Genomic DNA, 14,314 nt, shown 5'->3' with positions numbered 1-14,314 from the left:
GGCTGGTTCAAAACTAACAAGTGGTTTTCAAAACATGGTAACTGAATGGAGGGACTGCTTGCCAACAGGCTGTTGTGAAGCCTAAGTAATTTGGTGGGTCAAAAGGCTGGTTAGTTAGACAGATTTATAGAGCTACAGAGGCATCAACACAGCTTCAGAAAGTTCCTGTCTATAATTTTTCTCATGTGAGGAAAGTGGTTAGGGAAAGTATCCTTTTCACTTGTTCTTGCGGTCTTTGGTCCCAACTGTTGGGTGCTGCTGGAGACCGAATAGTGGATGTCTTCTCTGACCAAGTAGCATCGTTCTCATGAGGGTGCAATGATACACATTCAAAATTTTCTGAAAATGCAGTCAGTGTTTTAAAATGGCATACTCTTTATGTATTTCACAGATGAACTGTTGTGATATATGACTACAGTGTAACACTGAAATGTTTTGAATACACTCTTTTCAAAATGTTTGGTTTTCTAGAAAGACATCTGCTAATCTGGGGACAAAGAGTTGCAAAGTAGAACATAAATATGTCATTTTATACTACCATGTGAGATAATATTATAAGAGCCAGGCAGGCCATCTGTAATACTGTAATTGACTTCTAGCATCACTTGTAATTAAATTAGAAAAATGTTGTAAATTGTTCTTATTTATTAAATAGCATATGTATATTTGAAACTGTTGAACAGAAAACCAAATATATGCATATGTTACCTGGGAGCTCTGTAGTAAGTAAGAGTAGACAGTGAATTATGCTGCAGGGGAAAGGCCAGCCAGACAAGAGTACTGCCCACTCAGTGGTCTCTAACCTAAAATTTACCCCAGGCATTATAAGCCTAAAATGTACCTGATTCACAGATTAGACACACAGATCAATCACAGCATGAAATTTCATCCAATTATTTTCGTATACACTGATGTGAAAAACAAGTGAAGACATCAGATTAGTAATTTTCTGAAAATCAATCTGGAGCTTCTGAAGTGTAAACCATGCTAGCTTAACCTCTCCCACGGAAGATCTCATACTTAGATTTTTTTTTTCATTCAATTTTCCATATATCATATTCATACCTTGCCTTAGGCTTTTTTATTCGGGTTTGTATTGTTCCTGTAAATATTGCTGCTTGTACAAAAAACATGGTGGTTATCTCATACTATTGTTAAAGTTCCGTGTTCTGGCTTATCTGATAATTGACAGAATATAGTAATGACAATGTAGTCCCAAAACCATACATATACATTTTCAATTATGGAAACTTATGCGTGCTTTCCAAATTCCAGGTGCGACCTTACTCTTTTTCATTCTTTTAATACTTATGGGAAATAATAGTTAGCAGGTTGTTAAAGTATTGATTTTCAGAAGGCAAGCACCGAAGGCCACTTTTGCACAGTGCCTTCACGATATGTTATTTGATAATTACTTTGTTCTTATTTCAATAATTATTAAGTCCCTTTTCCATTATGTTAAAATAAAAACAAAAATTTATATTTGCATTAAAAAAGGTAAAACTTAACTGGTTTAATTAAAGGTCTGCTCTAGAAATTAAACGCTTTACCCCCCAAAATGCCAAAATAAAAGGACTAACATATCAAACCATAAATCAACATGTTTTAAGTTATATTTTGTTATAAAATGGTTTTATATTAGTATTTTGTTATAAAATGGTATATGGCATGTATAAATAAGAAATAGAGTATTTTATTCTTCCAGTTTGTTTAATATGTGCAAGTGGAAATAACATGCCTGAGATTTAAGCCATCTTTCTGCCACTTTCAAGGTAGCTTCATGTACTAACTATTTTCAGGTTATATTTTAGTCTTGGGCATTCTGCACACAGTGTAACATTTTTGATCTTTCAACAGCATCATTCCCTACTTTCTTTCTAATCTACGTGTTGTGAAGGAGCTCTCAGAAGTTATATGTCTAATGTCCTGTAATAGATTTACTAGGAGAATTCTTTACCAGTGAGCTCTGATGATCTTTTACATTACGCCCATAAAAGTATTTTCTGCTGATTTTCTCCCATTTATCACCTTTTCATGAAGCATTGAAAAGGGGTGCTTTTTAGTTTCTTAATGATAAAATATGATTGTAACTTTACAAGATAATATGATTGTAACTTTAAAAGAAAGCAAAAACATTCAGAGACAAAGAGTTTTTGAAATTACGTTTAACTGACAACATTCTAATGTTATGGTAGGTTTTCAGTATTCCTGAACAACAAACAAGTAGCTTGTAAACTAAAACATTTTCCATGGAGTTAGGTAATCTGTAATTGCTATAGCTTTTGTTATTGCAAAATATATACAGAAAGTTTCTGACTCTTTTCCCATGATTTTTATTAAAGTAACGTTTTTGAAGGGGTCTGTGGAAAAAAGGATAAAGTTCATATTTTGTTACGTATATATTTACCTATTGGCAGAATTAGGATTTGTTTTTAGGGATGTACTGAGAAGAGGTAGTTGGTATTGTCCTACAAAAATCAATGAAATCATAATGAAACTAAATAGATGATTGTATTATAAGTTCATTATGTCAGCTACAAAATTTAATTATTACTGCCCTTTTTGGTGAACGGCTGGAAGAAAAAAATGATGTCTCACTCCATCTTCCATAGCTTCTGAGAATGTATTTGGCCTCTTTTGGCTGATTTTGATTGCAAATCAAGTCCACCTGAATATTTATAAATTAACATATTATCCTCACTGCTGTCTGCCATTAGTTTAGGTCTCTGCAGAACTACTGCAAGGTCAGGTGGGTTCTTTCTCTCTGCTTCTAGCTCTCAGTTATACACTGATTAGTGAAGATTAACATCTGGCATATCAAAAGCTATCAGCTCTTTATAAATTTTTTTTTTTTTTTTAATTGCCAGTAGGCTCTGTAGTATGAGTGGAACTGGCCCACAGTTGCTGAAAACTCTTACCTTTAAAGATATTTCCGTTATTTGGAGTAACTCACGCCTTCATCTTCATTTTCAGTGACTGCATTATACCTAGAGTAAAAAGAGTAAACATCTTACCCCTTGATGATATGCATGTTAAGGGTTAGGACTTGGGTAGGCTGACTTTCACACTGGAAGCCTTGGACTTTTTCATAAGCTGAGTTTTTAGCTGCTGAAAGCTGCCACTCATTTCTGATAATAAAACCCAACTTGACTAACAGTTTCTGAGCCTGCGTTTTGTGGCAGGTGTTCTAGTTGGTGGTGACCAGAGTGATGGTGATCCTTCACCGTCCTTCATCAATCCTTTATGACTAGCAATGTCATGACAAAGCCTGCCCAATTTGTTCAGATACCTCATGGTTTTCAGTCCTTTCAGAACTTCCAGATCCTTTTTCCTTTCCTTTTATGAAGGTTCAAGTTTTTGCTCTAATTTCTTCTGGCCTTTTAAATTTATTTATTTTTTATTAGAAAAGTGAAGAAAACATGAAAGTAAGGCATATGGTTGTTATTACATAATCAATATGAACAATAGGAAACAAATGCAATTTTAGAATATAGTTGTAAAATATATGACATAAGATATCTGCAGGGTTTCCTAAACCTATTTGTTTTATTGACACAGGAAATGTTCTGTTATTCTTTGTGCTGTCTTTGCAAAAATACTTTGCTGGAAAAAAGGTGTTAATTTTATAAAATCAGTTACTTTCTTTGAAGAGTGTGGTAGACTTATTTTTATTCTATAGTTATTTCAATTTTAATTGATTGGTCTTTGATCCGTCCAAACAGAGTAATTAAAAGAGTTCATATAGAATATCTCTGCTAACTGGTCTATTTATGTGAATTGGTAGATAGAAAAATACCTCGTGCATCCTAATTTTAAGAGATAGTTATTCTATGGTTAAAAATGCCAAAAGACAAGATCTTTCACAAGTTATATGAAATCTGCTTCTGAAAATTCTATTTCAATACCATTTAGTATATATTATATATTATATTATATATATACATATAATTGAACTTATCTCCACTGAGCTTACCTTATAACCGAGCTTACCATTTCTCATGTTTTTAATATTTTTACAGCTCTGATAGCCATTGGACGATACAGCATGACAATAGAGACCGTGGATGTTGGATGGTGCAAAGAAATCACAGACCATGGAGCCACCCAAATTGCACAAAACAGCAAGTCTCTCAGATATTTAGGGCTGATGAGATGCGATCAGGTAAGCAACATTTGCATGAACTGGTACCTGCTTCAGAGTGAGTGTGAGACAGTAAGTTTTGGGGTGTGTGTATGCAAGAGAAAGAGGCGGAAAGATTTGTATTCTGCTGTACAAATAGGTTTGGCATTCACTAGTGTGGTAACTCTTCTAGTACACTGTGTTCATGTATTTCACTAAAATGTATCTAGAGAACTAAAAAGAGCATTATAAATTTTTGCTGACATAGATTTTCAAAATACACCCACAAGCAACACCTACAACCTCAGATACTCACACAAGTTTTATGCAAAATCTGCCCTCTGAGAGTTTTGAATGTTTTTGGCTAGCAGTGATTGGTATGTCATGTCATAACTGTGATAGACTGCTTTGTTTTAAAAAAGAAAGAAAAAAGATAAAATACAATACTAAAAATACCACAGTGCTACCTCCAGAGTGATTTTCTATAAGTCTTTGTTCTTGCTCATGTGCAATGGTTTTGAAAACACACAGGGAGGGATTTGGGATGCTGGAAACACCGATTTTCTTAAGAATATAGCTTTCCCACTTGGAATGTATTAGGAATGCCTACAAGTTAATTTCTCTTCATTAAAAATAATAATAATTAAAAAAAATTAAACAGTATAATAGTTTGTAGTTTTATAATTTAAAAGGAATTGAATATAAGTGATAACCTTTCTCCTCAACTGAAAGACAGGAATGACAACTATGTCACATTAAAATTTTGAAGCCTTTGGGAAAAAAAAAAGATGCGGGGTTAGACTGTGTTAGAGTTAATGAATTGCACATCAGGAAGTCCTCACTCAAAATGTCTATTTGGTGGGATTGCCAGAAAAGTAGGAACAGTGTGAGGATAGACAGATCTAACTCAGTCATGTCTCCCTTATTTTCAGAGACCCAATTAAAACATTTATTCTGTATCTATATGGATATATATTTATAGTAATGTTCAAGTGTACTGAATTCATATCTTTTAAACTGAAGCTTTACCCTCCTGTTTTAGCATCAGTAGAAGCCCCCAAGTGATGTTAAGAATGATAGCAGAGAATTTCACTAACACCAAAAGCTCTCTCTGTCTTTTTCTTTTCAGTACTGTACTGTGTTCTTACTCATCCCAGTATAAACATGCAGGGAAAAAAAAATGTTTTGTTCTAGTTTTATTCAAAATCACAGTGTGTGTATATAGGCTTCAGGAATCGTGTCTCAGTTCAGAGATGAGAGAGAAAGATGTCTGGGAGCAGAGCAGAAATAGCTAAGATCTCCTGGAGGTTCAATCTCTGGTCTCAAATCTGAAAATACACCTGCAGGAGTTGTTTCTTATTTAGCCATCATGAAGCAAACTTCAGAGTCCAGTTTGTGATTCTCCTCATGAGCATATCTCTCAGGCATGCAAATTTCTATCTGGATACAACCTGAACAAACACATTTTTTATTCTAAGATGCTTCCTGCTCAAAACCATTACCTTGCATCCTTTGCAATGTGTTAAAGAAGACACTTAAATCAAACAAACAAGCAAACAAAACAGTATTTCAACTGGTAATGAATAATAATTTCCAGGTCAGTTGTAAAGTTAGAAATTGGATTTTGCAAACCCAACTTTAGAAAGTTTCCACTGCAAGGGGAGGTTTAGCACTTTAGAAGAATTGCTGTGTCTACTGAAGCTGACTCCAGTTAATCTCCTAAACTTGAGTGTTTTATAAGAACCAATAGAAGAAAAGAGTGTGTGAGTCTCTTTGATGGATTGTGCTAAGATTATGTACTTAGAGAATGTTCAAAGGGTTGCTTGACCTTGGGAATTAGATCTGACCCTGAATCACCTGATCAATTTTACATATATTTATTTGTGGATTTAGCTAATGTTAAACAATCAACAAGGATCTAATAAGTGCAATAATTTTATCCTGCCTTCAGCTGCTATAGAAAATCAATGACCTTGATGCTGAAAACAAGTTTTACCACCTCATCAGTTAAACTTTATGTACTACAGTCTGTATTTCTCTAATTGCTGGTTAATGCTTTCCTAGTTCTCTACAAAGGATTATGCACTGTCTTTTGTGTTGTTAAAGTCAACTGCTAAAAGGAAAATAATATTTTCTGAGAAAGCTTCCAGGCAGATAAGAAAAGCAATGTTGATTCTGCATGCCCACACGTGTGTGCATTTGTGTGCATGCACATGTGTGCGTGCATATGTGTATTTGATGTATGGTGGCTAAATTTGCTAAGATGTGAGCAAATGCTCTTAAAGCATTGTAGTATTAGGATGCCACTGGGAAACATATTCTTGCTTGTGAAGCCTTGATGGGAAAATAGCTCCACAGACAGAATGAAGTAAGTAGCCTTGACTTGAGAGTTTTTGGCAGCTGGAAGATGCCAGCTCCCTTTTTCCACTGCAAATGAACAGAGAAATTACTGAAGAAAATCATGTCTTCAACTGTCTCTCCCCAGTATCATGCAGAACTAATTTTTTCCAATGGCTGCTCTATTAAATTAAAAATGTCAGTGTCCAGCACATCATTAAAGGGAATTCTTGGGCGGTGCAGAAGGGTTTATTTGCATGCACTGTTGACTGAAATTCTTGCCTTTGGACTGTTGCCAGCTTGCAGTAAGGAGGGTTAGACTTGCCCCCTGTAGCCAGCCTTCCTTTTCTAAGGCACTGATTGTGACACTGGTACCAGGTAGCATTTGTGTGTTTCTAGGAATTCCCAGGCATTGGAGGGGAAGTACTTAAACAGAGTTACATAAGGAACATATGTAAGTAGACTTCAAATGGTTACCACTAAAATACTCTTTATGACCCAGGCTCTGTGGAATTTCTTTGATATGCAGTTGACATAAATTACAGGCGTCAAGGGTCCTCCCAAGAAAGATCAGAGAGGCTGCAAGCGTGGGCAAAGGCATGCTCTGTTTTATGCCATTGATTATCTAAGTGCCTTCAGGCAATGGGTTCCAGTAGATGCAGAGCATTATTGATCCATACCATGAAAATAATCAAATTATTCATTTCTCATCAAACTGCTGTTGCCATGACCTTTCTTTTTATCATGTTCCCTACCATATAACATGCACACCACAGGAGCAATATGCTCTTTGCCTTAAAATAAATGTCATTCTCTTTAGAAGTCTCATAAAAACGCTCTACCATGAGATCACCATAATGAGGGCATATGTTTAAGTTGGAATTTTCTAATAAGTATTTTTAACACTATTTTTGTTACATTTAATGTTACTAAATAGCAACATAGTCACTATTTACAAATCAAATACAGAGAAAGTCAAAAATTGGTAGATGAAAGTTTTTCAGAACTAGCCATATTATAATTTTGTTTTACAATACATAGATAGAAAATCTAAATATTCTTTTCAATGTAAAGACACTAAAGGCAAGGTTAGTGAGAAAATGTCTCTCTTTCTTAATTTTCCTTAGCACCACCACGATGGAGTCAAATTTGGCTCTCCTTGCACTGTGCAGCAGTGGTGTCTGAGCCACGGAGAGAGCTCTGAATGCACTGATGCTGCTGGGGCAGTGCAGGGCAGCATGGATGCTCAGGCATGTGTCCTAATGGCAGGCTGATTGCCAAGGCCCAGCATGTTGTCCAGGAAAATTAGCACTCATGAGATCCTGTCACAGAGATGTGGTGGTGTAACTTACTACTTGCATTTCCATGACCGGCTCAGATAGTGCTAGCTCTGTGATCTCTCCAGGCTCCTGCACTGTACTGCATAGGTGTAGTGAGACATGTCCCATTCATTTTCAGTGACAGGTGGAGTTCTGAGAGACTGTGGTCCAGACATCCAAAGGTATTTAGGTGCTTAGAAGGCAGACCCTAAATATTTTTGAGTCCCTGTATTTTGGACAGTGCAGTCCCCAGTTGTCTGCAAGCATACATCAGCACTCTTGAAAGCAGCAAGGCCCCTCATCCCTTCTGGTAGCTCTCACGGACGCTCACCAGCCGTGCTGCATCCCTGGCAGAGACCCATCTGTTAGGACATATGCTGCTTCCCAGTCAGGGCACAGAGCGCTGTGCTGTCTCCTGATGCACCTCATTCTCCATTTTCTAGGAGAATACCAAGAACTATGTGGAAATACGTATTTGTATGTCTGTTTATGTGTGTGTGTGTACAGGCATGTAGCAGCACTCGGGGCTGCGCGAGTTACACATTTCATAAAAAATAAATGCTGTGGTTCTGATTGCCCACTTCTGAAAGCAGTAAGAGGGAGGGTTAGTAGTTTGCAGCCTAGGCAGGACATTTTAGAGTTTTGCAATTGGAAAAGGCGTAAAGGCCGTGGCATTTCTGTTTGGCACTCCCGTGGGCACTGGCACGGCATGCCATTGCCAGTCCCTGACACTGCCCCTTCCAGCTGCTGGGGCGGCACGAGTGGCCACAGCTCCCAGCCTCCTTGCAGCGAGGAGAACTGCTGGCTGCGGGCTCTGATGGCACCCCAGGGCCCCGCTCCGTGTTCAGCCAGGGCAAGAGGGAACTCGGGCTCCTCACCTCCCTGACTGCTGAAACAGGCAGAGGGCTGGCTGCAGAGCGTGGGGCAGTATTCAATTCACTCAGCTCAGCCTCCCGCAGCAGACAACATGACTGTCCATTCTTCAAACCAAATTTTAATTGTATCTCTATTTTTATCACAGCTTTTCAAAGCGTATACTTCAAAGTATTGCTTGTCCTTTCTATATGAAATTGATAAACAATGATATGTTCTTTATGTCCCAAAAATGGTTTCTCACACATATACAAGTGACACTTTACCTACTTTGAGAGGGCAGTTACAAGGTGCTTACTTTTCTCCTACAAAAACTGACATCAGGACTTTTAAGAGCCCTGTGAGCAATCCTAAGGCATAAAACGATGTCCCACATCAGATTCACAATTTGAAATCCAGATGTTTCATCCTTGTTTTTCTGAACATTTTGTACATTCCTACTCTTAAACTGACCTAGATCATATTTATTGCACCACTGTAGTTACTTATCTGTTTCCAGTTGTTGGATTTTTCATATTTCTAAAATATATCAGAGAAAGAGAGCAATGTTTTCTACACTAGTAATTGCTAGAACTCATTTTAAAGATCTCTTTGTAGCACTTCTTTATTGTGCTTTCACAACATTCCAACTAACTTTAAATAATGGCAATTTGAACTCTTCACCTTTATGGAAAATGGCTGGATATCACCTGGGAAATTGTGGCTAAAAACTTGATCTGTTTCTCTGGCTTATAGCTCGCTTGGCTGGTGTCAGAATAATCAGGATAATGATTGTTTGCATGTTTTGCAACTTTTCTCACACAGATTTTCATATTTTGATATCCTTTTACTATAGCTCTGGTGCTATTTGCAATGGTTATCAGCCATTCTACCACTTAAATGCAGGAGACATTTCTTGAGAAGATATGCAGAAAAAAGACACTGAAAAACAAAGGCCTGCAAAATTTGACATTCACAGCTACATGTGAATGAAATGAAGAGAGTCTGACAAAGTTGGCTGTGAATGGATACAAAGTTAATAAATCATCACAGCCTTTATTCCTTGCATTTAAAAATTATTTTTTTTTAGAAATTCGTGTTACATTAATTCATGAAAATACATCTGAAAGTCTGCAGCTTATTCCAGATGACTTTCTCAGATCAACTGTAGCATATATTTCTTTTCATAGTTTTACTGAGATTTCAGAGTGCAGAATTTGATGGGAAATACAACTGACAAATAAAACCCACAATATTTTATATTACAAAAAAGAAGGAAGATGGATGACCACCAAACATAAAAATACTCCATTAAAAATTCATTTGTATCTTCAGATTTTTAGATATTCAGTAGATTTTTTAAAGTAATTTGTCACTTCATCCTTCAACAAAGTCTGTTTTAGAAACATTTGTAAAAGTATACTCTGTGCAAACTGCAAATCATTAGCCTGACTGGGATGCAGCTCCCCTTGTGTATGAGGAAATGCTAGCTTATGAAAAAAAATATCAACTCAGGACAAAAAGATTTTTCTGTTTAGAATATATATATGTTAGTAAGCATGACTTTTGACATTTTTACCCTTCATCCACAAACTTTTAATTTAACTTTGTAACTGAAGTTACAAGTAAGTAAGTGAAAAGGAGACAAGATCTTAGGTGCATCTTTACATTCCAAGTACATTTTTGAGCTAAACTGTTCTTAATCAGCAGGGAACAGCACAACTTGGCTGTGGCTTGTTTTAATATAATTGGTGCAGCAATTTACCTTCTGTCTTCAGAAATGCTAACAATTGTTAGCCTGATCAAAAACCCTGACAAACTGCTACCAGTTCATCTTTTATATTTTTAAGGGTTTCATTTTGAGATTTGAAATGATGATTTTGTGATATTGAGGTCTGAAAATATCCAATCCTTCCCTATAAAAACATTTATATAGCTTTTTTTTTTCCTCTTAAAACATTATAATTTGTTAAAAGGCCTTTGCTGCATAAAATAAAGAGTACTCTGATTTTTTTTATTTTTTTTTTTAAATTGTGTATGTATAGTGTAGGAGCTGCCAATGTATAACTAATTAAGATTTTAGATCCATAAAATCTTTGAATACCATTAGAAGGAATCTAGTTATCCTTGCTAACCCACAATAGAAGGAAAATAACATTTAGAATCATGGAATCATAGAATATCCCAAGTTGGAAGGGACCCACAAGGATCATTGAGTCCAACTCCTCAAAAACCAGACCTTCTGTCTGAGAGCGTTGTCCAAACACTTCTTGAACGCCAGCAGGCTCAGTGCTGTGACCACTGCCCTGGGGAGCCTGTCCCAGTGCCCGACCACCCTCTGGGTGAAGAACGTTTTCTTAACACCCATCCTGACCCTCCCCTGTCCCAGCTCCATGCCGTTCCCTCGGGTCCTGTCGCTGTCCCCAGAGAGCAGAGCTCAGCGCCTGCCCCTCCGCTCCCCTCGTGAGGGAGCTGCAGGCCGCCATGAGGCCTCCCCTCAGCCTCCTCTGCTCTGGGCTGAACAAACCAAGGGACCTCAGCTGCTCCTCACACATCTTGCCCTTCAGACCCTTCACCATCATTGCTGCCCGCCTTTGGATGCTCTTTAATAGTTTTACGTCCTTCTTATAATGTGCCCTGACCTTCCCATAGTACTCAGGGTGAGGCCACACCAGCACAGAGCAGAGCGGGACAACAGCTTCCCTCAGTCAGCTAGCAGTACTGTGCTTGATGCACCCCAGGGTACATCTGTTTTATTTCTCTTTGGTTTTCAATACAACAATTTTAATACAACAGTTTTAAAAGACAGAACAATACCTTTTTTTTTTCCTAGCTAACTAGAATAACAGACCCATTATGTGTGTGAACGAAGGCATCTGCTAAAATACAAAAAAGGATTCTTTATACAAATTGAATGTTTTTGTACTTATAGGTCAACTCTTTCTTTACCAAAATACTTTAATCTCCTAGGCTGATAGTTCAGCAATAAATCTGTGGCAATAGGATGAATATGGAATCTTCCTTAGTTAATCAGTCTGTCCTTACTGTTATAAACTAAAAAAACTGAACACATCATACTGCAATAGAAGGATGGGCCCTCAGGTACTGACCACTGGTTCAAAATCATGATACGGTCAATTATTAAGGAAAAACACAATGTAAAGTAGTCAGAATTTTTATGATAAAAAAAAAGTTTTCTTTTTTGAAGCATTGTCTCCAGAAACTTCAAATCATTTTTTCCAGCTGGCAAAATTTGGGAATGAAATCTCTGTTAATATTACAGGTCCCCATTTTGACAAGTGTTACAATAACATGCTCAAATTATTGTTAATGTAGCAGAGTAAGAAGGAAAATATCTGATGCTACTAATTCAATAGACAGAAAGTAATCTGAAAGAATATTTATCACTATGTAAAAAAACACTGTCATTTCATTGTGTATGATTCTTTATTAACTGCAATTTTTATAAGTAAGAACAAAGCAAAGCATGGAGTGTCATCATAAATTTGAAATAATGATGATACTGGTAATAATTTTACCTTGTAAAATTGTATAGGTGTAGTCTAGAAGTTCATCTGATTAAAATGAACAGAATTAGCAAGCCAACCAAACAGCCAAAGTAACAGCTCTTTCAGAATGATTTCTTTGATATAATAGAAAAGTAAGTCCTCACAGTAAGCAAAGAGAATTGAGACTGAAAATCTTTATCACTTAAACAACTTTAATATTCAGTGATGTGGTGGCAGTAATGATTAGCACAGCAAGACTTGAGACTCTGGCTCTTCTAGAAAACTATACAAACTCACACAGACCTGAAATGAATTGTATTGTTAGTTTGCAGTAACGCTTTCCTCTCTGTGACTGCAGCAACTGTGCAGGGACTGGCAGTTTGAGGCAATAGCTTTCACCTGTGTAAACAACCACAGCAAAGAATCTCATCCTTCTACGACTGTACCTTTCTGTCAAGGTTTAAGCAAAGAACTATAAAGGAGGTATATTTCAAAGCAACCTTGCTATGTTTTCAGAAATCCTTCCAGAAGTGCTACCATTAAATACTAGACAGTTTGTCTATTCCATTTATTTCATTTCACAACATAGAAACGTTTACAGGTATTTCTGCTTAACTAATTCTTCCCCTTTCCAAATATAAGTGGAAAATAAATTGCTGGCTTAACACAATTAAGTTGTTGAATGTCATGATAAGAGCAGTACATCAGTATTTGTGGGGAAAAAAATATATATATATACTTGTCAATTTCATTATTTATAAATCCATATATACAATGGCTGTATGTGTGCATTTATGTACTTTTTTTTTTCATTTTTTAACAACAGTATTCATTAAGTCAAAATACTTTTTTGTTGTTGTTGTTGAAATTGTAGGGGATTTTATTTGGACTACAGGATATTGTGCTAATATCAGTAGTGCTGTTATTTTATTAAAGTCCTAAGCAAAGGCTCTGCCCCTGGGCATGGGGGCAGTCATTGAAACTGTGGAATATGTCTGCCTTAGCTGATCAAGTGCACTTCACACAAAACGTTTCCAGAAATCTTTAATTTTGTTATGGCTACAGGCAACAGTTATAATTGGGCCACCTGAGAATAAAACTCATTCAACTATTAGCAGAAAAAAAAATCAAACATTTGTTATTAAGTGCACTTTTTATAAGACACTGACTTGAGAAAACAAACTATTTCTTATGGAAGAGGAAGTGTATATGAAAATATATGTTTCTTAATAACTCCAGATACGAATATTTTGGATTTTATTGTTGAAACATTTTTAAAAATGGAACATAAAATGTACCCAAAATCCATCATTATGGGTGCACACAGTGACTACAGAATCATTTATTTGTCCACTACATGCAAATTGGGTTTTCAAGTAATACTACCACATGTATATTGAGACAGAATGGCACACAAATTTCAGTACCCATCATGCTGCAACCACCCCATAAGCAAAAATTTCAATAACATGATTAGAAAACCCTTTTAAACAAATGAAAGTTTACATAAATGAAAACACCTGCTTTGTACTAAGGAAAAGTGTCTCATGATGTTATGAAAGAGCTAAGTTAGATACTATGCAGAGATTGTTTCAGCAGTCCATACCTGTGAGATGTAACAAGCAACAGAAGAACATAGCCAAGTTTTCCTAACAAGTTTTAATATTACATTTTTGCACTAGTACTTTTGCAGTCTGATTTTTTGTTTGTTTGTTTTTGGGGGGGCACAGGTGGTCTATATGTGATCCTGTTTTTTTAGTTTGTTTGTTTGTTTTAATTATTATTAAATTATGTGGCTGCTTATTGATTTCACTTACTAACTTGGAAAGGAGAACATTTTTTCTTCTGAATTATCAAGTGAATTGGATGTTACCCTGGAACTCTTCCTTATGTAGGAAGCCTTTTAGATTAATGGTGAATACTTCTTCACTGTAGAGCAACATAAAACATTCGGTTCAGGTGATGACTCTACTCCCACTTTTCAGTATTACCCTGAATGACACAACACCCTTCTTGGGAACAGACTTCTTGGGAGGTTTTAGTAGCTTTAGAATCAGAACTGAATGCTGAGACTGCCCTTCATGCAACTGTAGGAAGAATTTCTGAGTTCCAGGCAGTCCTACAACTCTTGTTAGCAGTGTACTAAAGGAGTTCCCCCAGTAAAACCCAAAGGGTTT

General features: G+C 36.4%; 1 protein-coding gene across 1 annotated transcript in view; it reads left to right on the top strand.

Moving 5' to 3' along the window:
• FBXL17 (F-box and leucine rich repeat protein 17) overlaps positions 1 to 14,314 on the top strand; it is a 330,870-nt gene that overhangs the window by 309,532 nt on the left and 7,024 nt on the right. Inside the window, exon 8 of the mRNA XM_066988859.1 lies at positions 4,020 to 4,162. Coding sequence (XP_066844960.1) covers positions 4,020 to 4,162 — 143 coding nt within the window. The remainder of the gene's footprint in view (positions 1 to 4,019; positions 4,163 to 14,314) is intronic.

The sequence above is a fragment of the Anser cygnoides genome, chromosome Z (assembly GCF_040182565.1).
Source record: "Anser cygnoides isolate HZ-2024a breed goose chromosome Z, Taihu_goose_T2T_genome, whole genome shotgun sequence".
Classification (NCBI taxonomy): Eukaryota; Metazoa; Chordata; class Aves; order Anseriformes; family Anatidae; genus Anser; species Anser cygnoides.
The sequence above is the reverse complement of the archived record's forward strand: the minus strand, read 5'-3'. Positions and strand labels throughout refer to the sequence as shown.